We start from the raw sequence: 24,443 nt of genomic DNA, 5'->3' as shown, positions 1-24,443 counted from the left end.
AGCAAAAGCTGGAGAAAAGTTTGATCTAGCAAACAGATGAGTAATAATAATAATAGTAATAATAATAGTAGTAATAGTAGTAATAGTAGTAGTGGTAATAATCGTAGTAATAGTTATAATAGTGGTCGTAGTTTAACAGCTGAATTTTTGATTAGAGAAATTGCTCTTGAAAAGCTGCTTGCAATTCAGGGATAAAAGTGCTTTATTCCTCTCTAAATGAAAAAGAAAAAACTTCCCCAATACTTGTTTGATCCTCACACTCCTCCTGACCCAGTGCAAACAGTCCCTTTTCACATGTCCACTGAATTCATTGACGACTTTTGAAACTATAGCCAACAATATGCAAACGTCAGTCTTGCATTGCGATCACTTGAGCCTTTGTTCCTGGTATTTACATAAAAAATATGTCACAATTTCTTGTTTTTTGTTGTCTGTGCAAAAAAGTAATTAAGAGATTTGTAAAAAAAAAAGAAAAATAATAATAATGATAATAATAATCACTAAAAAAAAGTTATTGCATCGTCAAAATAAATAAATAAATAAAAAGTTCAATTAGGCAACAGTCCGATCGATCGATACTCCCCAGCTGTCCCGGTGTCGTAAATGACAGCTCAGTGTGTGATCTGGTGACCAAAGTGACGCGCTGAATGGACGTCTGTGCCACCACAGCTTCTAGATACTGACTGGACCCAGTGTCCAAAAGTTGTAATCCGCTGTAATCCACTGTAATCTACTGGATCAAAAGTTTGGATAAGATCGAACGCCAAGTTATGATCCACTCAGCACAGATCTGTTCTGTTGTTGACTACTTCTGTTCTGACTCCCGTCCATCATGGGGAGCAGTGTTGCCATGTTTTGTGAGAGAAACAAGCAACCAGGTCTAGGAAAACAAGCCCAAAAGAAGCAACTTAGGCCACATGAGCACTTAAACCTATGCATCCATCGGCTAAATGAAAATAGCAGATCTACAAGTTCACAACGTTGTGAGCTTGTAGATCTGCTATTTTCAAATGAAATGCAAAATTGCAATAGAATGTGGAATATTTTGAATATATTTTTTAAACATTCTAACAACACAAATGCTCCCCTGGGCACAAAACATTTTCATGAAAATATTTGAGAACCACTGGTTTAAATGATAATTAGAAAAAGAAGCCCAAAGTCGCTCATAATAAGCCGACATGGCAACGCTGATTGAGCGCTTTGCTCCCTCCCTGCCTTAGCAACGGGAACAAGGCAACACAGTGCAGACACATCACATGGTCAAAGAGAGCGCGCGTGCGTCTGTGCGTGCGTGTGTGTGTGTGTGTGTGTGTGTGTGTGTGTGTGTGTGTGTGTGTGTGTGTGTGTGTGTGTGTGTGTGTGTGTGTGTGTGTGTGCGCGCGCGCGCGCGCGTGCGTGTGTGCATGCGTGTGTGTGAAGGTGAGAATTTATTCCTAAATGGGTAATTATAACAACCAGTGGTGGAAGAAGTACTCACATTTTTTACTTGAGTAAAAGTATCAATATAACCATGTAGAAATACTCCTTTGCAAGTAAACGTACCGGACTTTTACAAGTAAAAAGTACTCGAGTAAAAGTGCAAAAGTATTGGCGTCAAACTATACTTATAGGTACTAAAAGTAAAAGTATTCATTATGCAGAATTTCACATTTCACATGTTTCCAAATGTATGAAAATATTTTGAAAATAGACATGTACAAGCTCACAACGTGACGCATTTCTAAGATAGGCTATAAACATTTGAGTTTGAGCTACTTTTCAACTATACATACAGGTAGCAGTGAATTGTTGGTGTGACATGCTCCACAAAACGATGCTAAGATAATGATAAAGATAATAATTCTAATGAAATATAATAATAATAAAAACAAAAATGAAATAAAATTAAAGCTGCAAGCAGTGAGCAGCGATGACCGGGCCCTCGCATCTTTACAACTTTATTGTCACATCATATATAAGAAAGTGGGTCAAATTTGTTTTTGTGCAACCCCATCGTTTTTTGTTATTTCCAGAAAGAGAAGCAGAAAAAGAGGGGGAGCAACGAGAAAAAAACATTAGATTGTGGGAAAATGAGGACATTTTCTGGTGGGCTGGCCTGACTCCACTTAGTAGGCCTATTCACTGACTTAGTATTCACTGACTTAGTATTCACTCGATGTGGGACCTGAGACGAGGGCATGGCTGTACACTACTGAACTGGACATCTGATGATGACACAGGAAAGAAGAAGATTCACTGACTTAGTATTCACTTAGTATTCACTGATGTATCCACTTAGTATTCACTGACTTAGTATTCACTTGGTATTCACTGACTTAGTATTTACTTAGTATATTCACTGACTTTCAGTGACTTTTTAGTATTCACTTAGTAACTTAGTAGGCTATTCACTGACTTAGTGTTCACTTAGTATTCACTGACTAGAGTTCTTAAAAGTCCTTAAATTGTCACTTCACTATCATCTGGGGATCCCCCCAAATCATGTGGGGAGTCTGGCAACCCCCTGGGGGTACCGACCCACAGGTTGAAAACCATTGGGATAACTAAATAAGATAAATTATTGACTTATCGAGTGTGATTCAGCAGATCGTTTGCACCATCTACTGGTGCATAGAAGCATGTTCGCCACGTTATACTATTTTTTCCCCTTCTTAATCTTTTTAGTTTACAATAGGATATACATGACTTTTGTGTAATTAATGTATTGTTCTCATTTAGGATCTGTGTAGGATTTGAGGCTATATGGCATGTAGAAAATAAACTGCAAAATGTAGGTTTTCTTGAAGCACATGTGCTCTAAAATGTTAAAAAGAAAAGAAAGGGTCGCACATCAGACATTATTACTAATTGAAATAAGATATACTTAATTCCACCATCAGAACACATATAGGCTGTTCACTGTTTTAGCCTTGGCTACATAAGATAAGACCAATATCAGCTATGCCACCAAAATGTGGAATGCCATACCAAAAGTCATGAAGGAGTGTTAAACCCCAATCTCCTTCAAAACTGCCCTAAAAGAGTACCTTGGCTTCAGGTGGCTGCACTTCGAAACTGGCCCCTGTAAAAGTCATCATAACTTAGTTTTCTAATAATAGTAGTAGTGGAGTAAAAAGTAAAATATTTGCCTCTGAGAGACGTAGTGGAGTAGAAGTAGCCTTGGATCAAGACTATCGTATTTTATCAGTCTGACTTTTACTTTCGTATCTACGATAGTAGATACGAACCCCCAGTGCGTCCTACACTTTCACCAGTAAAGCCCGTACTTCTCCGTACATATATAAAAAATATATATATGGTACTTACCCGGTTGCCTCAAATGTTAACTCACGCTTCGGAGTATTTGTGAAATGTATTAGTCCATATTCTTCAATAGATACGTGTTTTAATTCCGTCTGTGGCCGAACACAATTTCTTCCCACTCGTCTTTTTCCTCTGTAAATTGAGTGTAATACCGGCTTTCACCCGTCACTACCACCCATTGAGGTACAGGGAACTTTCGACAGAATCCGACACAGACGGGATTAAAACACAAATGTATTGAAACATACGAACTAATACATTGCACAAAGACTCCGAAGCGTGACTTAACATTTGGGGCAACCGGGTAAGCATATTATATATTTATTTTGTATATGTACGGAGAAGTACTGCCTTTACTGGTGAAAGTGCAGAACGCACTGGGGGGTGCGAGCTAAAGACTATCGTAGATATAAAAATGTCAAAATCAATAATCTATGATAGTCTTGATCCAAGGCTAGCTAGACTAGAAGTAAAAGCACTAAAACTTGAAAATACTCCAGTAAAGTAAAAGTACCTCAAATTATAGTTTGAGTAAGTGTACTTAGTTACTTTCCACCACTGCATGGCATGGAAATAAAATAATTAAATAAACGCACAGCAGGCACATGTACGCGGAATATTCGGATGGTCTGCATTGAGCCAATTGCAGATGGTCTCGGGTTATGCCAGTGGTCTAGGATGTAGAGCCTACGCGGATTGGTCCAGAAACCCTCGAATGATCGGCTGGGAATTTACACTGAATTACTGAGTGGGTGAATGAGCCGGTGTTCATATTATTAGACCAGAGAGACGAGGAGGAATCCACTGTCACAGTTTGGATGGATATTCATGAGACGTGAGCAAAAGCACGTATTGTACTAATGTGATTATTATTGGAGAGAGAGAGAGAAGACATCTGGATGCCAGTGAGTGTTGTTTTTTATTAATTTGATTAGATCTAGGCTATACTATAGGTGGAATATCACCCGTTATCTGTGATCATAATTAATCGTTTTATTTAGGCTAGTGTTCGTATTATCGTATAGATCAAAATGAATATGAACACATGGAAGGAAAATGTTGAACGTGCATGGGAGCTATAGTTCATTTTCGAGAAGCCTGTAGAGTTTTCTCAAAATGTTCATTTAAACCTGACATTCCTGTCAAGTTTATGTGGACAAATCATTAAAAGCCAAAGTCAAAAAGGGCTCGATCTGCCAAGCCACGTATAACGGTGCTTCTCCTTTTTCATCATCAATTATTCCTGAAGACATCCTTTGTCTCACTCATGTCTTATAGCCTTACTCTAGTGTGTAACACTATCAACCGTGTGTGGTTAAAATATAGCCTAAATCAACAGGTTGATCAATTCCCTCCCCTGAAAGCACTTTGATCAGTTCTATACTCCTGCATGCCTGGCTCCCTCCTGTAACAGTCTGGAACATTTGTGACTCTAGTCTGGGGATATTTTCATCCTGTTAGCGTGGGAGTAAACCAGATACCAGAGCATTTTTAACACTTGGGCGTCACACCACACCTCACCAGTGGTGGAAGAAGTATTCACATTTTTTTACTTGAGTAAAAGTGTCAATGCCACAACATAAAAATACTGTGTTACAAGTAAAAGGCATGTGTTCAAAATATTACTTGAGTAAAAGTACAAAAGTATTGGCATCAAAATATGCTAAAATGTTTGAAAATAGTAGATCTACAAGCTCACAACACGTCGCAATGTGATGCCTTGTGAGCTTGTAGATTGGCTATTTTCAAATAGCCCATGTATAATAGGGCTAAAGTGGTTAATGTATGTTTTATAATATAGTAATTTATATCTGCAAAGTAACTATTAACTAAAGTTTTAAAATAATTGTAGTGGAGTAAAAAGTACAATATTTGCCTCTGACATGTATCGGAGCAGAAGTAAAAGTATTGAAAATGGGAAATACTCCAGTAAAGTAAAAAAGAATCCTCAAAAGTGTACTTAAGTACAGTACTCGAGTACATGTACTTAGTTACTTTACACCACTGCACACCTCACCCATGGCACTTCTTTGCGCCCACCTTGCAGCTGACTGGTCCTCTGTGTGGGCCGAGCAGACAGACAGCAGCGTGTTGGGAGAAGATGGGGGGCGGCGGCCAGCTGACCGAGCCGGGCAGCGGGAGAGGGGGCAACGTTTACACATGGGAGGAGGTGCAGCGACACTGCCATAGGAACGACCAGTGGCTAGTCATCAACCGCAGGGTGTACAACATCAGTCATTGGGCCAAGAGACACCCGGGTGGCTTTCGGGTCATCAGCCACTATGCTGGAGAAGATGCCACGGTGATTGTTTGCTCACACCATATAGCTAATTAGCCTAGACTTATCATTATTGAGTCAATCAATGCAATGAGATAACACTGCTGCTTATATGTTGATCTCATTGATAACACATTGCAGCAGTGTTATCTCATTGCATTGATTGCATGGTTTGAATAGGCTATATGCGTATTTTTATTTATTTATTCAGATACCGTAAATTCAGATAGGTCTAATAGGATATTTGATTTCCAAAAGCATGTTTTTATTTTATTTTATTTTTTAGCAAGTGTTTGTAGCCTACTTTTGCATATATTACACAATACACAGTCACATAGAAGCCTAACCTACTGTAGCTGTTCGGTGTTTGATGGTGGGAAGATGTTATTTCTGTGTTTTCAGGAGGCGTTTGCTGCTTTCCATCCTGATCCAAAGTTTGTGCAAAAGTTTCTGAAGCCCCTGCTGATCGGTGAGCTGGCAGCATCGGAGCCCAGTCAGGACCGAGACAAAAATGTGAGACTTCCCTTAAATAAAACTCCACATCCACCTGATGGCTTCATGTTTCGGACTCGGTACAACAGAATGGTGTAATTAGTATCACGTTCACATGCAAGTGCAAAAGAACATGTAGGTCAGACCATGATTGTAGGATCTGTTTTGTTATTTATGAGTCTTACGGTGTTGATGTTTTGTTTCCAACTCTCCTGTTTCCATGTGCTAAGATGTTGTACCTTAGCACAACCTCTTCTAATGCCTTTCCGGTTTTCTCTCTAATAAAACAAGTCTGACATTGTAGCCTATCTCATACTCCTGTTTGTACTGAATGCGGGTGCTGCTGGTTTAGTAATCATTCCCAAATGAAAAAATGAAAAAAAAAATACATCTGTGTGTTTTATTGACCATGACATGCCATTTGATTTGTGCTTGTTTGCAAACATACACTCATTTCATTGAACCTTAAGTCTGAGTGTTAGTGTCATTTTGTATTCATTGAGCTCCATCTTTCTCTGTTCTCTTCTGTGCACAGGCAGCGATTGTACAGGACTTCTATAGTTTGCGAACACGCGCAGAGAGTCAGGGCCTCTTCCGAGCTCAGCCTCTGTTCTTTTGTCTCCACCTTGGCCATATCCTGCTGTTAGAGGTCCTGGCCTGGTTGATGATCTGGACCTGGGGGCCCAGTTGGACCCTCACACTGCTGTGCTCTGGCATTCAGGCTGTTGCTCAGGTGTGAAGCACTACACCCAGTTATCATCACTACTGCTGCTCCCCAACAACCACAAAGTCAATTTTTTATTTTCTCTTGTGCTCATTAACAGTCCCAGGCTGGATGGTTACAGCATGATTTTGGCCACCTGTCTGCTTTCAAGAGGTCTAGCTGGAATCACATATTCCACAAGTTTGTCATCGGTCACCTAAAGGTATTTTCGACAGTAACGCCCTTTCCTTGACAATCCCCACTACTAATCCCCCTTTTACATGACCTCTTTTTATACGTGTGCTGCATCACAAAAGAGTGTGTTCTTATCTTAGGGTGCCTCTGCCAACTGGTGGAATCATCGGCACTACCAGCACCATGCCAAGCCCAATGTTTTTAGTAAGGACCCTGATGTCAACATGTTACACGTATTCGTAGTGGGAGAGGCACAGCCAGTGGAGGTAAGTATAATCATGTGATGTGTAATGTGTAAAACACTTGCCCACCAACGCAAAGACTTGGGTTCAATTCCCGGCAGCAGTGCCTCATCATGTCCATGTCGCTGCACAAGACATAGTATGACATAAATAAATAAAAAGAGCTGTTTATTCACAGAAATAGGCCAACTGAGGGGGCCTTCATAGCTTCCACGAAAGTCTGCCCTGGAAATGTATAAAAACCTGTCTGCACAAACCTCAGTACTGTAAGTCTGTGATGAACCGTCACTGGCCTGACTATTTCTCTTCCTGTTGCAGTATGGCATAAAAAAGATAAAGCACATGCCCTATCATCACCAACACCAGTACTTCTTCCTTAGTAAGTTTTCTAGAATAGTTTTTTTCCACCTTAATGACTGAAAATTCTGAACGATATTCACTTTTATGTGAATAACTGTCATGTTTGTCTTACAGTCGGACCTCCGCTGCTCATTCCAGTGTACTTCCATATTCAGATCTTACGCACCATGTTTTCTCGCCGTGACTGGGTGGTGAGATGTCAGCTCTATTGTGCAGTGTAACATATGTGGAGTTAATGTAAAATAGATATGATTCTATGTATGTCAATTTATCAATATATCATTATTTATATGGTGCCTAAAATAAATGTTTTAATATAAAGAAACTCCTGTTGTTTGGAAAGCAATTTGGTGAAGCCATCTCTTTTTCTTTGGAAGGATCTGGCTTGGTCCATGTCCTTCTACCTTCGCTATTTCTGCTGTTACGCCCCCTTCTATGGTATCTTCGGCTGTGTTGTGCTCATCAGCTTTGTCAGGTAGTGATGTGACATAGAAGCCAAACCATAGAGTCTTCATACACTTTAACCACATGAATCCTGGCGCCCCCACTTTGGCCATGTCATTCTAGTCGAAGATCTTGAAATGTTTTCAAAAATAGCTGATCTACAAGCTCAGAGCGCATCGCAGTGCGAAACGTTGTGAGCTTGTAGATTGGCTATTTTAGCTATTTTTGAACAAGGGCTTATGTGGTTAATTACCCTTATTACCCTGTGTCACTACTGTTTAAGAACATAAATAGATGCTATGACGTGATGTTATGCACTTAAAATGTTCCTGAACAATGCAGGTTTCTTGAGAGCCACTGGTTTGTTTGGGTGACGCAGATGAACCACCTGCCCATGGATATAGACCATGAGAGACATCAAGACTGGCTGACTATGCAGGTAGCTTGTCTAATGCTGTCAATCTACTCTCGAAATATGAAAGGAATACTTCTGTCAAATTTGGGAACATTTAGTCAATATTTGACAGTAGCCTACAAGTAGCCTTGGAACAGTAGCCTACAACATGTATAATGAACTTTTATTTAAAAATCTTTGACCGTATGTTATATATTATTGTACTCTATATGTCACTTCTTCTGTTTTAGTTAAGTGCCACCTGCAATATTGAGCAGTCCGCCTTCAATGATTGGTTCAGTGGGCATCTCAACTTCCAGATCGAACACCAGTACGTGAAACAATAGATTTATCTATCAACTGAGTGGATATGTATGCAGGATACATTGCTGATTCAAACTAGTACAGTTACTACGGTATGTCTTACGGATGCCCTGCTCCCCTCTCCTCTCTTCTCTTAAGTCTGTTTCCCACCATGCCACGTCACAACTACCACCTGGTGGCGCCACTAGTGCGTGCAGTGTGTGAGAAACATGAGGTTCCTTACAACGTTAAAACATTGCAACAAGGTCTCACAGATGTAGTCAGGTGAGTTGACGTTTTCTTTCCAAGCAGGGAGTGATCAGTCAACAAATGGCTGGTGACACAATGAAACTGATTTGTCAGCTGTGACATATATTATCAAAATGGTTTATGAGGGCCAAAGGACTGCTGTCACTTCAAAGGCTTGGAAGCGATGCATGCATTAATGTGAATGGTCATATAGCAAGTCACATATAATAAACAGAAGTCAAGTGACCCAATGTGGTTGGTTACAATAGGCCGATTTTGACTCCACTCATCACTCAACTCTTAAGATACAAGAGAATCAAACATTGGTGTTACTGTGTACCTGTCACACAGACTACCATTCACGATACAGACTACATTTACACAGGGCCGGCTCTAGGCAATTTGGCGCCCCCCCCCCCCCCCCCCCCCCCCCCCATTTAATAATACGTCTCTTTTACCCAGAAAGTAATTCAGAGGACAGGAGCATATCCTATGTCTGACAGCGCCGCGCCACCGTTTTCTGCCACAGCGCCACCTAGAGCCTGAAAAGAAAAAAAATACTTTTTTTTCCTTTTTTTGGGGGCGCCCCCCCCCCCCTAGTGGCGCCCTAGGCAACTGCCTACTCTGCCTAAAAGGCGCGCCGGCCCTGCATTTACATTCAAAAAACAAAACAAAATACGTATTTCTGTTATCTGGTTAGGGTAGCAAAGCAAGCACACACCCTACTTATAACCAATGTTCTGTCTTTTTCTCTACTTTTTGCATCAGGTCACTGAAAAACTCAGGGGAGCTGTGGCTTGATGCTTATCTACATAAATGATGCTAAATTGATTTGACTGCCTAAACAGTACCAAAAACAGTAATTTTACAGTATACTTAGATATCCTGAATGCACTGGATGATAAATATGTTTGGCGTTGTGATACAATATCATTTAGTATTGAGGTTGATCTCTTATCTGTATTGTCAGCCTGGGTTGCTTTAATGTGTAGGGTTATTTCTATCTTTTCTTTTTCTTTTTTTTTTTTACAATTTACTGCACAGATACAGAGTGACCCAAAGTTGCCTTGCAACAACATATTGTACTAGTATGTTATATTCAATATGCTTGCGTGAACTGACAATGTTGTGAACAATGTTTTTTGTAATTTTGTCCAGAAGGCAGACTTTAAATATTTTCATCAATAAAAGGTGACAATCCTGTTTACATGTGGGAACTTCTGGAGTTGTTTTTAATGTGTACTGTAACGGTCTGATTGTATTGCAGCTGAGATTTCCTATACAAGGGGCCTATTTCACGAAAGCAGAATTAGGGGTTAAGCCTGGATTTAACACCTATCCTAGCTTAATTTAGCCAGGATTAACAGCGATGAATCGGTTTCATGAAAGCTGAATTATCTTGCCAAATTAGCTTAGCCAGAGCACCCTGGATAAGTTTATCCATGACTCGATTTCACGAAAGAAAATGTACGCAATCCTACCTTAGTTATCATGGAGATTTAGCTGTGAAGTTAGGTAGGGACCAGGCTAACAGCCAAGTTTAATTAATCCAGTGCCTTGTTCTTCAAGTTTTTCTACAGTTAATTCAACACATGTGTTTGTATAGACTAATTTTAATGACCCTGCATTCAAATAAAATGAAATTAATACAATAAGATATAATCAATTTAACTATATTACTGAAATAGAGTGTGACCGTGAATCATAATTGTTTCACAATGACTCATGTGATAAGTCATTGTCACTCTGTTAACATTATAGTTCATATTGTTGTTAGATGTTTGATAATATATTACAGATTTCCCTTGGACGGCACTGCAGATATTGTAGCCCCCCCCCCCAGGACATTTTTAACAGAGTATGTAATTTCCAGATTTTGGGAGTTTGACACTTTTATCAGGCTTTACTTACATAGGATCCATTAAAAAGTTAAAAGTAGCAATAAAAGACCCATATTTAATAATAACATATAGCTGGGGACCCCCTGGAACCCCCCAAGGACCCCTGGGGGTCCCCACCCCACTTTGAGAACCAATGCTTAACGCCCTCAAGTCCTGAAAAAAAAAAAACAAGACTCGCGCAACAAAAATCGACAAGACACACCATCTCCGGTTTACTTCCCGTATCTGCATAGTCTCGCGTCTCGCGTAGCTATCTGCGTGAAGTTGGCGGACGCCTTTTTAGGAGACCGGAAGCAGGTTGGCGTCCGCCAATGAGCTGCTGCAGTGCTGCTGTTCAGCCACAGAGAAGAACGCCGCTCTGGTTTTGGGCTCCATGATTGGTCAAGTTCAAGGATTCTGCTATCGACTTTCATGGTCTTTTATAGGAATACGTGAAGCCTGGCTTTACCATCCTGGCTCGACACAGCCTGGCTTGACAAGGTCTAGCTCGACAAAGTCCTGTACCTTTTTCTTCACCCAACTCTTCTAATACAGCAATAAAGTAACCCGACTGACCTTCTTTTACTGTCTTGATTTTTGATTAATTTGTTATATATTGTTAACTGTTACAGTTATCAACACAAAGGTGTGAAATCAAGTCTGAAACATGTAGCTTTATTGAGACGTTCTTTTATGCCCCATGATATTTACAAACCCCACTTTCCCCACATGTTTAAAAAGACAATGGAATGTTATTCCATATGTGTTATTTCAGAACAATATACCTTTCTCTGATTTTATTAATGTGTGTGATATTGAATTTCGAATTCCATGCTGCAAAAAAGCACATTAATGACAAGATCTGACGACCACTAACAATGACTTCATGCAATGTGTGATATGTTTTCCAATTTGCTCTTTGGTGAGAGCTGACCATATATTATGGAATGTGTGAGCAAGCTATTGATTAACAGGAAGGCTAATAATTGTAAACTGATGTACCCCCACCCTATTCGATGCAACTGATCTCTAAGGTAACAAATATAACATGACACTATGATGAACTATGCCTGTCTACAGATATTAGCTTGGAATAGTATATAATTAGAGAAGGGATTATAGAGTAACTGTAATATGAATATTATAAAAAATATTTGGTTATATATCTCAGACAGGGCTTGGACCACAAAGGGCGTATGTGACATTTTTTGGTGAAACAGACTTTTAATATATCATTTTAAAGGTCTCTATGAGCTCTAGATGGTAAAATATGGACATTCTATTTTTTTTTAAATAAAGGCATGGTCAGTATCATGCCAGTATTATGGTCAATATCATGGTCAGTATGACCACATCTGTTTAAAAGTACAGATTGCTTAAATATGTTGTTTTTCATTAAATACTTACAATCAATGAAAAGTTAGTCTTTGCTCTCCTGTAAAATTCTGAAAATGTCACTTACGCCCTTTACGACCAAGCACACACACACGCGCACACACACACCCATACATACAGTACAGTATATTCTGGCACAGGGATTTGGGTATGCAATAGCTACAATCTACAAGTCATTTAGTAAACAGGTGCAATATGGACATCAATCATGAACATCGACAGCATACAACCTGCTTGCATGCATGTCATGCCTACTATGTCACACGTACACACACACACACACACACACACACACACACACACACACACACACACACACACACACACACACACACACACACACACACACACACTCACATGCACTCACATACACACACTTACTGTAGATGCATTCAACTGTACATTAATTCATATTTTCCTCTTTCCATTCAACACATCTCAAGACACATTTGAAGTACATCAGGAAACACAATTAGCTAAGAAAATAATCAAATACATACATATTCATCAGTAATACAAAATAAATATACAATTACAAAACATTTCAATGGATTCTACTGTAGGCCAAAATGAACAGCAGTTTGTCTATTGTGAAAAAGCTGCTCCAATTGGAATGCTGTTACGGAAGGCAAGCATCTGGACATGACGTGCTGATTGGCTGGTGCTTGACCACGCAGGGATGTGATTGGTCAGCAATGTTGAGCTATTCAGTCCTTGGGGGCTGCGTCCAACTTCTGTTGTCTCCGCCTCATGATCTCCTGGAGCTCTGAGTCCCCACTGACCTGCTGTAAAGCCATCAAAAGAACATTGAATTGTATTCTGAAGGGAACCTTTGTGTTTTATTTTTAATGATTGTGTGTGTGTGTGTGTGTGTGTGTGTGTGTGTGTGTGTGTGTGTGTGTGTGTGTGTGTGTGTGTGTGTGTGTGTGTTTGTGTGTTTGTGTGTGTGTGTGTGACTGTGTGTGTATGTGTATATGTGTGTGTGTGTGTGTGTGTGTGTGTGTGTGTGTGTGTGTGTGTGTGTGTGTGTGTGTGTGCGTGGGTGCGTGCGTGCGTGCGTGCGTGCGTGCGTGCGTGCGTGCATGCGTGTGTGTCCAAAACTCTGACAAATTGGTACAATTATCTCTTTAGTCATCTGTTCGTAATCTACGTATCATTCCAATGTTTATTTCTGCGATGCCGACCATCCATCCATCTGAGTAATCTCAGACACCGCTGGACCGTTCACCTTCAAACTTTGCATGCACGCTACCAATAGACCAAGGAAGAACCTCCACCCTAATTTTTTCAAATCAGCCTCATGGTGGCACTATAACAGGCAAGTTTACATTTTGGCCTATAATTCAAAAATATATATTTTTCCACTGGATTTTATTTGATTATGGCAAACTCCCCATAAAGGCCTCCACCATTTCTGCTGGCTAGATTTTCTTCAAAACACAGTTTTTGCTACTACTCTACTACTTTTTTAGGACCTCTAAAAAAACACGGAGCAAAAATGCAGAAATACGTTTTTTTTCTCCACCAAATTAGGTACAATGGTCTTGATGTAATCAAGATTGAGCAATTTAACTGTATGGCACGCTGCTGCTGCTTGTGCACCCTGGCAACACAAGGCTGGAGCTTACCAAATGGTTCCATTTGTATAATCTTGTATACTAAACCTAATTACAAAGCAGCTCACCAAACAGCAAACTCGTTCTCGATTCACGCCGAGTCTGGGACTTCCACAACAGCTTTACAACACAGTGATATTGGCCATTTGTACGCCAGTGTTAAATTAACACTGGTAAATTAAAGCTGGAGGGGTCCATGTGCATATCCGCAATTTGTGCATTATTTTCATATTTAAAATTGATTTCAGAACTAGGTGAATGAAAGACAAGTATTTGAGGATTCAGAATTGAGGATTAAAGGAGTAGTTCACCCAAAAAATTGCTTAGATATTATTTTGTTTTTGTCGCATTCCTACGCCAATAATTTGACTGCCGGAGTCTCCGGTAGTAGTAGTAGAAGTAGTAGTAGTCTCCTACACTAGCATCTTTCCGCCGGTCATCAAATTAGGAATTGGGAATGCGACAAAAACAAAAAAATCTCCATGAATTCAAGGCTTCATGGGGTGTGTAATTGATAGAAAATAAGTAATTGTTTGGGTGAACTACTCCTTTAAGATATTTTTGACCGATCATTCATTTGGCGACGTTGTTGCCCAGACCGTAGGGCTCTGTAACAGAGAGGACCTCTGTTACTAATGTTTGGCACTTTATAGTATTTTGCACAGTTGTATTTTGCACATGATTTTATTATTGAATGATTATCATGAGGGGCAAGTACAATGTGAAATGTATGAGTGCAAGAGAGGGGGTAATGCTAAGTCATGATTGAAAAGCTTAACATGTACCAAGTGGTTCTTCTGTGGCCAGTGTAATTGGGCTGAACCAAGTTAGAATGGCAGAGGGGGGTTGTGATATACATTTGTAGTAGATAGTGTGGCTGTGTAATGTTGTAGTAGTGTGAAGAATTTATATTTGTTGTTCATTGAAGTTTTAAGATAATTGATGTGGGTTATGTATTTATTGTATGGTTTATTTATATATATATGCTACCCCTTGACATGGTGCAGTCCAAGCTCGTTTGCTCAGCTGGCTATAAAAGGCTGCCAGTAGAGAGCTGTGGGGAGAGAGACAAACACCACCATGCCACGGGTGTTGTACAGATTATCCGGTAGCACTTTACAATAATGACCCGTTATAAAGCATTTATAAACGTTTATAAGTAGTTTGTAAACTATTAACAAATCATTAACAACCTGTTTGTTGACATTCGTAAATGATTACTAAAACCTTTATAACTACAGTTACAAATCATTTGTAAAGTATTAGTAAGTAGTGAACTATTCATGAATAAGCCATTTATATACATCTGTAAAAGATTATTAAATCATTTGTAACGACCCATTCTAAAGCATTTATAAACGTTTATAAGCAGTTTGTAGACTATTAACAAATCATTAACAACCTGTTTATTGACATTTGTAAATGATTACTAAAACCTTTATAACTACGGTTACAAATCATCTATAAAGGTATTAGTAACTATTCATGAATAAGCCATGTATAATACATCTGTAAATGATTATTAAATCATTTGTAACTGATGTTACATAATATATACAAGCTATTGGTAGCTTGTTCATGTTTAACATATGCTTTGTTAAACATTCCTAAAGTATCTATAAATCCTTAGTACATGTTATTATGTGCCCTATAGTAAAGTGAAGACAGTTCATCATTTACAACTGTCTGTTAATGTGTTTGTTCATGTTTAACATGCTTTGTAAAACATTCCTAAAATATCTATAAATCCTTTGTACATGTTATTATGTGCCCTACAGTAAAGTGAAGACAGTTCATCATTTATGACTGTCTGTTAATGTGGACTTTCTCCTTACCTGTTGCAAACTACCTGGCTTTCATGAATGCAGACACCAAACAATTACTAGAATTATCATTCATGTTATGCAAATTATGCGTAAGACATTCGTAAAGAGTATGTAAACCATTTGTGGTGTTAGGGACCAAAAAAGTCACAACAAAGTACTACCAATCAACTCTAAATTGCCTGAAACGTACTCCTAACAGGTTTTTGGGGGGACGATTTTGGCCTCCACACTTAGTGATTATTTAGGATTTAACTTTCGTTTCGGTGGTGACCAACTTTCGTTTCGGTAGTTTGATTACAAAATGTAAGTTGTGTAAAAAATAATCTGACTATACTAAGTTGTTATTTGTTTGTTTAAGTCAGGCTATACTCTACTCAGAGTCATAAGTTTACAAAATGTACTAAAGTACAGTGAACGTCTGTGCGGTTTGTCTTCATCACTGAAAATAACGTACATGTAAACTGATGTCATGTGCAGTTGGGGTGAAGAAACACAACCATTTCACTCCTAATAATACCTATTTGATTTGACATCCTGACTTGCTGCTGTAGCTGAGGCTTGAACCTGTTACCTGCGGCTCACTAGTCAATTCACCTACAGCTGTTTCCTTGGAATCTGCGGTTCTGAAACGTTTTGTTGTCAACCCCCCAAATTGACATGTATTTGGGCAGTGGACCCCAATGTGAAAAGATGTAGTGTCAGGGCCCCCCATGAAAAAGATTTATATTTATGCTGTAACACATTTTTTTAAAGTTATTTGTCTTGTTTGTTGTTCAAGTCAAAGCACCAGGAAGGCTGTACTTGTCAGCCATCTGTTAGCTCAATGGGTTGAGACACAGTATTCATGATCCAGAGGCCATGAGTTCAAATCCCATTGATATCTTTCCTATGATTCTTTCCTTTGCAGACTGGCTTCCAGAAGATCAACTGAAAACTACCAGGAAGGCTATATTTGTCATCCAACTGTTAGCTCAATGGGTTGAGACGCAGTATACATGATCCAGAGGCCATGAGTTCAAATCCCATTGATGTCTTTCCTATGATTCTTTCCTTTGCAGACTGGCTTCCAGAAGATCAACTGAAAACTACCAGGAAGGTTGTACTTCTTAGCTCAATGGGTTGAGACGCAGTATTCATGATCCAGAGGCCATGAGTTCAAATCCCATTGATGTCTTTCCTATGATTCTTTCCTTTGCAGACTGGCTTCCAGAAGATCAACTGAAAACTACCAGGAAGGCTGTACTTGTCAGTCATCTGTTAACTCAATGGGTTGAGACGCAGTATACATGATCCAGAGGCCATGAGTTCAAATCCCACTGGTGTCTTTACTGTGATGCTTCCCTTTGCAGACTAACTTCTAGAAAAACAAGTTAAAACCACCAGAAAACCTGCAACTCTCAGCCAACAGCATAGCTCAACTGGTAGAGCGTCTGTCCAATAACATGACTTGACTTGAGTGGGTTCGATTCCCACTCGAGTCAAGTGTCCCCGGTAACTTGTGGCAACGGATAAATTGACTGATATCCTTAGTGATGCTTCCTTTTGCAGACTAACTTCTAGAAAAACAAGTTAAAACCACCAGGAAACCTGTAACTCTCAGCCTACAGCATAGCTCAACTGGTAGAGCGTCTGTCCAATAACATGACTTGACTTGACTTGAGTGTTTTTCTAGAAGTTATTCTGCAAAGGGAAGCATCACGAAGAATATCAGTCAATTTATCCGTTGCCCCAAGTTACCGGGGACACATGACTCGGAGTGGGAATCGAACCCACTCAAGTCAAGTCAAGTCAAGTCATGTTATTGGACAGACGCTCTACCAGTTGAGCTAAGCTGTTGGCTGAGAGTTACAGGTTTCCTGGTGGTTTTAACTTGTTTTTCTAGAAGTTAGTCTGCAAAGGGAAGCATCACTAAGGATATCAGTCAATTTATCCGTTGCCTCAAGTTACCGGGGACACTTGACTCGAGTGGGAATCGAACCCACTCAAGTCAAGTCAAGTCAAGTCATGTTATTGGACAGACGCTCTACCAGTTGAGCTATGCTGTTGGCTGAGAGTTACAGGTTTCCTGGTGGTTTTAACTTGTTTTTCTAGAAGTTAGTCTGCAAAGGAAAGCATCACAGTAAAGACACCAGTGGGATTTGAACTCATGGCCTCTGGATCATGTATACTACGTCTCAACCCATTGAGTTAACAGATGGCTGACAAGTACAGCCTTCCTGGTAGTTTTCAGTTGATCTTCTGGAAGCCAGTCTGCAAAGGAAAGAATCATAGGAAAGACATCAATGGGATTTGAACTCATGGCCTCTGGATCATGAATACTGCGTCTCAACCCATTGAGCTAACAGATGGCTGACAAGTACAGCCTTCCTGGTAGTTTTCAGTTGATCTTCTGGAAGCCAGTCTGCAAAGGAAAGAATCATAGGAAAGACATCAATGGGATTTGAACTCATGGCCTCTGGATCATGTATACTGCGTCTCAACCCATTGAGCTAACAGTTGGATGACAAATATAGCCTTCCTGGTAGTTTTCAGTTGATCTTCTGGAAGCCAGTCTGCAAAGGAAAGAATCATAGGAAAGACATCAATGGGATTTGAACTCATGGCCTCTGGATCATGAATACTGCGTCTCAACCCATTGAGCTAACAGATGGCTGACAAGTACAGCCTTCCTGGTGCTTTGACTTAAACAACAAACAAGACAAATAACTTTAAAAAAAATGTGTTACAGCATAAATATAAATCTTTTTCATGGGGGCCCCTGACACTACATCTTTTCACATTGGGGTCCACTGCCCAAATAAATGTCAATTTGGGGCGTTGACAACAAAACGTTTCAGAACCACAGATTCCAAGGAAACAGCTGTAGGTGAATTGACTAGTGACCCGCAGGTAACAGGTTCAAGCCTCAGCTACAGCAGCAAGTCAGGATGTCAAATCAAATAGGTATTATTAGGAGTGAAATGGTTGTGTTTCTTCACCCCAACTGCACATGACATCAGTTTACATGTACGTTATTTTCAGTGATGAAGACAAACCGCACAGACGTTCACTGTACTTTAGTACATTTTGTAAACTTATGACTCTGAGTAGAGTATAGCCTGACTTAAACAAACAAATAACAACTTAGTATAGTCAGATTATTTTTTACACAACTTACATTTTGTAATCAAACTACCGAAACGAAAGTTGGTCACCACCGAAACGAAAGTTAAATCCGAAATAATCACTAAGTGTGGAGGCCAAAATCGTCCCCCCAAAAACCTGTTAGGAGTACGTTTCAGGCAATTTAGAGTTGATTGGTAGTATTTTGTAGTGACTTTTTTGGTCCCTAACACCACAAATGGTTTACATACTCTTTACGAATGTCTTACGCATCATTTGCTTAACATGAATGATAATTCTAGTAATTGTTTGGTGTCTGCATTCATGAAAGCCAGGTAGTTTGCAACAGGTAAGGAGAAAGTCCACATTAACAGACAGTCATAAATGATGAACTGTCTTCACTTTACTGTAGGGCACATAATAACATAATAACATGTACAAAGGATTTATAGATATTTTAGGAATGTTTTACAAAGCATGTTAAACATGAACAAACACATTAACAGACAGTTGTAAATGATGAACTGTCTTCACTTTACTATAGGGCACATAATAACATGTACTAAGGATTTATAGATACTTTAGGAATGTTTAACAAAGCATATGTTAAACATGAACAAGCTACCAATAGCTTGTATATATTATGTAACATCAGTTACAAATGATTTAATAATCATTTACAGATGTATTATACATGGCTTATTCATGAATAGTTACTAATACCTTTATAGATGATTTGTAACCGTAGTTATAAAGGTTTTAGTAATCATTTACAAATGTCAATAAACAGGTTGTTAATGATTTGTTAATAGTCTACAAACTGCTTATAAACGTTTATAAATGCTTTAGAATGGGTCGTTACAAATGATTTAATAATCTTTTACAGATGTATATAAATGGCTTATTCATGAATAGTTCACTACTTACTAATACTTTACAAATGATTTGTAACTGTAGTTATAAAGGTTTTAGTAATCATTTACGAATGTCAACAAACAGGTTGTTAATGATTTGTTAATAGTTTACAAACTACTTATAAACGTTTATAAATGCTTTATAACGGGTCATTATTGTAAAGTGCTACCGATTATCCATATGTCATTGGTGATGACTAAATACACCTTCGGGTTAAACCCTACTCCAGGCCTCTGTACTGATTCCAGCAGCAAGTTGGGCATTCTCACAGGCTCAGTCACACAAACTGAGCCCCACAGCTGCAACCCATGACTTAACCAAACCTGTTGAACCCTTTCTAGTGTTAACGTGTGTGTTTTGTTTGTGTGACTGACCTCCAGCTGTGATCTCTGTACAGTTATCTGACTGTAGACACGGGAGCCTTCGTCGCCACACACAGCCTTAAGCTCTTCCTTGTTCAGGGAAAAGAGCTGGGCGCCTGTCAGGATCCCCAGACATTCTACCGTCCTGCAAACACACAGAATATTCATGATTATCACACACCCAGCCTTTATTTGCCCCTGGTGACAGAGTGATAAGAGGAGAGAGAGTGTGATAAGCTTGTGCTGATTGGTGCAGTAAACTGCCAGCTGACTAATAAGTGCAAGCTAGTGTCACCACATGCTGTCACTGTGAGCAGCCTCGCTGTTGAAGGAATTAACCAGGTCAAACATGGATGAAATTCAGCTGTCATTCAGGGTTTCTGCGGATGATGATGTAGAATTTTTGGCTAAGGAAACACTGGAGTTCATCCGGGCAAAAAGGAACCAAAATCTAGAGCAGAGAGCAGTGACTTTCAACAGCTCACAGAATGGCTGCGTACCAAGTGGGCCAGCAAGACCCGTTATTAACTCCCTGGAGATATGGCTGTGTGATTTATCATAATCAATACATTATTTTGTATTGTTTTTAAAGTACACTTATAATGCCTTGTGGGTCCAGGGCTGATAACTGAAAATATAAAATAAGATAAATAAAATATTTAGACAATTGATATTTGAAATTATAAATATAATTTGAAACCATTCAGCATAACTCTTCCCTTGACCAAAGCCTCAACCAGAACTTTTATATTGTCGTTTTATTTTTGGTCTTTGGTAAGTCATGACTCTTTAAATAAATGGAAGAGAGATGTACAGTAATATGTTTCAAGTAGATATAGGAGATCTCCGTAGTACCTGCATGGAACTCACAGAAAACAGCTAGTTTGGATGACCTGGTATATTCATCCAATAACAATTGGACAATTGTGCCAATTCAGTCAAATAGGCCCTAGTGTATAAAAGCCCTGATAGTGTACCCTCGTGGTCGTGCGCATCCTAATACCCTGCCTAGGGACTAGGTAGCAGTTTTCAAGATATTGCCATCCTACAGCTAAGAGCCACAGCCGTTGGAACTATAGGGGTGCTGAGGGTCCGGCCACCCCTCCCAGGTGCCGCACCCCCTCGTGGCCCCACCCCCAAGGAGATTGAGAATGAATTAATATTGATGCAAAATAAATCTGTCTAACCCAGGCTTCTGCGTCAATGTAAATGTGTTGGTGTTACTGCTGTCTGTGCACTCCTGTGGGTGGGGATTCCAGTCACAGCAATCAAGCAGTCACTGACTAGTGACACGGCACTCAACAATAACCAGCCACACCCTGGTAAAAGCAGTGTCAGCCTGCAGTAGTGAGTGCACCCCCTAGAAAAAACAGCAGAGCCCTTCCGCTCCCGGGGCTACAACTACTGTACCAAATCTAACTATGAAAAGCCAATATCAACGGTTAATACTTTACCCCCATGTATCACCTGATCTTATTACATGAATATGAAAACAGAATTGATAGGTTAACATTCACAGCGACTTACGGTTTTGAGAATCCTTTGCTGCTCAGCCAGGTAGAGACTTGCGCTGCATTGGAGTCAAAGGTCAATGGTACAGGGGAGCTGGGGGTACGCTCAACCTTGAAAGGCCTACTGGGAGCCTGGTTCTTGCTGTTGGCAATTTTCTTCAATAACTCATCATTCACCTCATTCATTTGGTGTGATAGGGCTATAATGCAACAACAGAACAGAAGACAAAAAGGTGCCCTCAGTAGAGCTCACATATCTGCCAGTAGACATTCCCTAAATAAGAATAACGATGTATGCAGCAACATTTCTAGTAGTAAGGTATGTGATCACCAGTTGTACATCATTTATACTGTCTTCCTTGCAATCACATCAACCAAAACAGGTTATTTTCATACAGCTTGCTCGTTCTGCAACTTGTCTATGATTTCAAGACATCTCTGTATTAGGCTTATTAGTAATGTTTGAGTTGAAAATATTCACAGATTTGAACTTCCGTAATCAATTGCTCATACGGTAAGGGCAAAGATTAAGTACGTTTTCGAACTTGATAATGATGTTGTTTTCTCATCACTCACATTTGTCTTTGAGAGGACCTCTGTCCCCGTGACCCAAAGAGCTGGAAGGTGAAGTCCCTCCGAAGGCTTGCCCTGGCTGACACACACACGGAAAATGTGGCAAAACTTAAAACGTATCCTAGTCAAAATGAAAATATTTGACACCAAGTGGATGAATGTAGGGTAGATCTTTTTTCTTCTTTTTTTACATTTTCAAATACTTTGGGAAATTTGTGTGTGCGTGCGCACACACACACATATATTTTACATTTAATAATCAGACATATCATGTCTCTAGTACAGTAAACTGTATATGAGAAGGTGTGCAGTAGGTCACCTGGGTGTAGAAAGACTCTGGAATACCAGTGGGCTCCTCTAGTTTCACTACGTCCAAGATGTTGTATGGAACGTAGCCCGACTGACCACTGCGATTCCGAAGTTTCCACCACTGTTTGTCATCCTCTATCACCTACAAGACACATTTAACACCTCAGTCATCCGTGCTGTACACATATTGGCGGATTCACACTGCGGCCTTCCAACCAGCCTTGAGGCTGGTTGGAAGGAATACCTGGGAAGGAATTGGTAAAGCTAGCATCTATTATAAGTGTACTTTGTGAGAAGTTTTAGATTTTTGGAATGGTATTAGGTAAGGGTATAGCTTTTAAAAAAACATTGCAAACAAGTTAGGCTCGCCCCCTATTGAAAACCTTATAAAACTTCTCACAAAGTGCACACGCTTTACCAATTCCTTCCCAGGTATTCCTTCCTACCAGCCTCAAGGCTGGTTCCAAGGCCGCAGTGTGAATCCGCCTGTGTCATTCAACTGAAATCGTGGGTGAGAGGCAGGAGACATACGAAGATACTGCAACGAAATACAGATAGTTACATTGTTAAATACAATAACCTTTCTGGTCCATCTACTGTCTATATACTGATTTGCTGAATGAAGTAACTCTTTCTGCAATTGTATTACTGTATGCAACTGACTATGACCTGTACTGTATGAGCCCCCTCCCCGCTCTCACTGCCTTACCTCCAGCACTTCGTCCTTAAGCACTGACAGCTCGTTGGCATTGCGTGCTACGAAGTGGTAGCGAATCTTGGCATGTTTTCGGGCGGAGGGCATCCCGTTGTAAGACCTGACAAAACACAAGTCTCAGATTTCAGCACAAATTCCTAAAGAAATACTTGAAACTATTATTGGCCTGAGATGTTATTTATCTGAATATCTTGCTATCGATCAATATAGGTACACTGACAATGTAAAGATAAAATTGGTTAAATATATATATATTATTTTTTTAAATCATTTTACAAATTATGATATTCTATAGAATGTTACTATATATTGTAATTGAAGAGCTCATGGTTTGATTTTGTTTTTATTTTGGTAAAATAAAGAAATGGTGCATTTATATAGCACTTTCATCCAAAGCGCTTTACATTGATTGTGCCATTCACCCATTCACACACACACACACACACACACACACACACACACACACACACACACACACACACACACACACACACACACACACACACACACACACACACACACACACACACACACACACACACACACACACACACACACACACATTCATACACCGATGGTGGAGGAAACCATGCATGGCACTGTGATGGCTGACTCAGCAGCCACACATAGACACTATAATGTATGGTAATCTTCCTTTTGCTTTATATATTTAGTGTGTTTATTTTCAGTTGTTCATTATTATTAACCAGTTGAAATGACATCATTTATTGTTTAGTTGTTTTCTATGAGTTCATTTATGAGTTTCTTCTGCTTTCTGCTGACTGACATACATGGGCATGAAAGGCTGGCCAAAGCAATAAGGATCAGCTGCTCCAGATCTACAGCTATTCTGGAGAAATTGGACGGCACCACAGTCCCTCTGTACCATGGGGTGGGGCAGGGGTTTTGACTGTGTGTTTCAATGGTAGTCTTTCTCTTTTCCCCCTTTTGTGTTAACAGTGGTTTGACCCGTCCCTATATATGTCCTCCTCCTGTATCAATCTGGTTAGTTCAGTTTTCAGTTCAGTTGTGTTGTTTAGTCCAGTTTTCTGTTTAGTTATTTAGTTTAATTTCTTTTGTGTTGACCACATTTGTTTTTGTTATCTATTGAACCATTTATCTGCAACCACGGAAAAAGAAAAGAAAGAAAAAAGAGAACAATATTTTAAAACCAACAAAGTTTTCCCTGTCTCTCCTTCCGACCAACTCGGTCCCTGACAGGCACCAACCTGCTCATCGGGAGCAATTAGGGGTTCAGTGTCTTGCTCAAGGA

At 39.7% G+C, this 24,443-nt stretch overlaps 3 protein-coding genes across 7 annotated transcripts in view; 2 read left to right on the top strand and 1 right to left on the bottom strand.

Annotated features, from left to right (window-relative positions):
* Positions 1 to 24,443, top strand: part of tmem258 (transmembrane protein 258) — a 151,477-nt gene that overhangs the window by 33,484 nt on the left and 93,550 nt on the right. The window lies entirely within an intron of this gene.
* On the top strand, positions 4,109 to 9,808 carry fads2 (fatty acid desaturase 2). The gene is made up of 13 exons (XM_084060187.1): positions 4,109 to 4,211; positions 5,354 to 5,608; positions 5,987 to 6,097; positions 6,612 to 6,809; positions 6,901 to 7,002; positions 7,115 to 7,240; positions 7,535 to 7,595; positions 7,691 to 7,767; positions 7,954 to 8,051; positions 8,363 to 8,459; positions 8,666 to 8,745; positions 8,877 to 9,002; positions 9,735 to 9,808. The coding sequence occupies exons 1-13, from the start codon at positions 4,206 to 4,208 to the stop codon at positions 9,784 to 9,786; spliced, it is 1,389 nt and encodes a 462-aa protein (XP_083916313.1). The 5' UTR covers positions 4,109 to 4,205; the 3' UTR covers positions 9,787 to 9,808.
* Positions 11,506 to 24,443, bottom strand: part of eps8l2 (EPS8 signaling adaptor L2) — a gene marked incomplete at its 5' end in the record, with an annotated part of 65,657 nt that continues 52,719 nt past the window's right edge. For all 5 annotated transcript variants that reach the window (XM_084059181.1, XM_084059182.1, XM_084059180.1 and 2 more), the window contains 6 exons: positions 11,506 to 13,026; positions 20,075 to 20,207; positions 21,590 to 21,773; positions 22,150 to 22,225; positions 22,466 to 22,597; positions 23,165 to 23,270. In XM_084059181.1, the coding sequence (XP_083915307.1) occupies positions 12,949 to 13,026; positions 20,075 to 20,207; positions 21,590 to 21,773; positions 22,150 to 22,225; positions 22,466 to 22,597; positions 23,165 to 23,270 (709 nt within the window). In that variant the 3' untranslated portion in view covers positions 11,506 to 12,948. The remainder of the gene's footprint in view (positions 13,027 to 20,074; positions 20,208 to 21,589; positions 21,774 to 22,149; positions 22,226 to 22,465; positions 22,598 to 23,164; positions 23,271 to 24,443) is intronic.

This window comes from Gymnoscopelus microlampas (genome assembly GCF_963454915.1).
Source record: "Gymnoscopelus microlampas genome assembly, chromosome: 6".
Lineage (NCBI taxonomy): Eukaryota > Metazoa > Chordata > Actinopteri > Myctophiformes > Myctophidae > Gymnoscopelus > Gymnoscopelus microlampas.
Note: the sequence above shows the minus strand (reverse complement) of the source record. Positions and strands in the feature narration are given on the sequence as shown.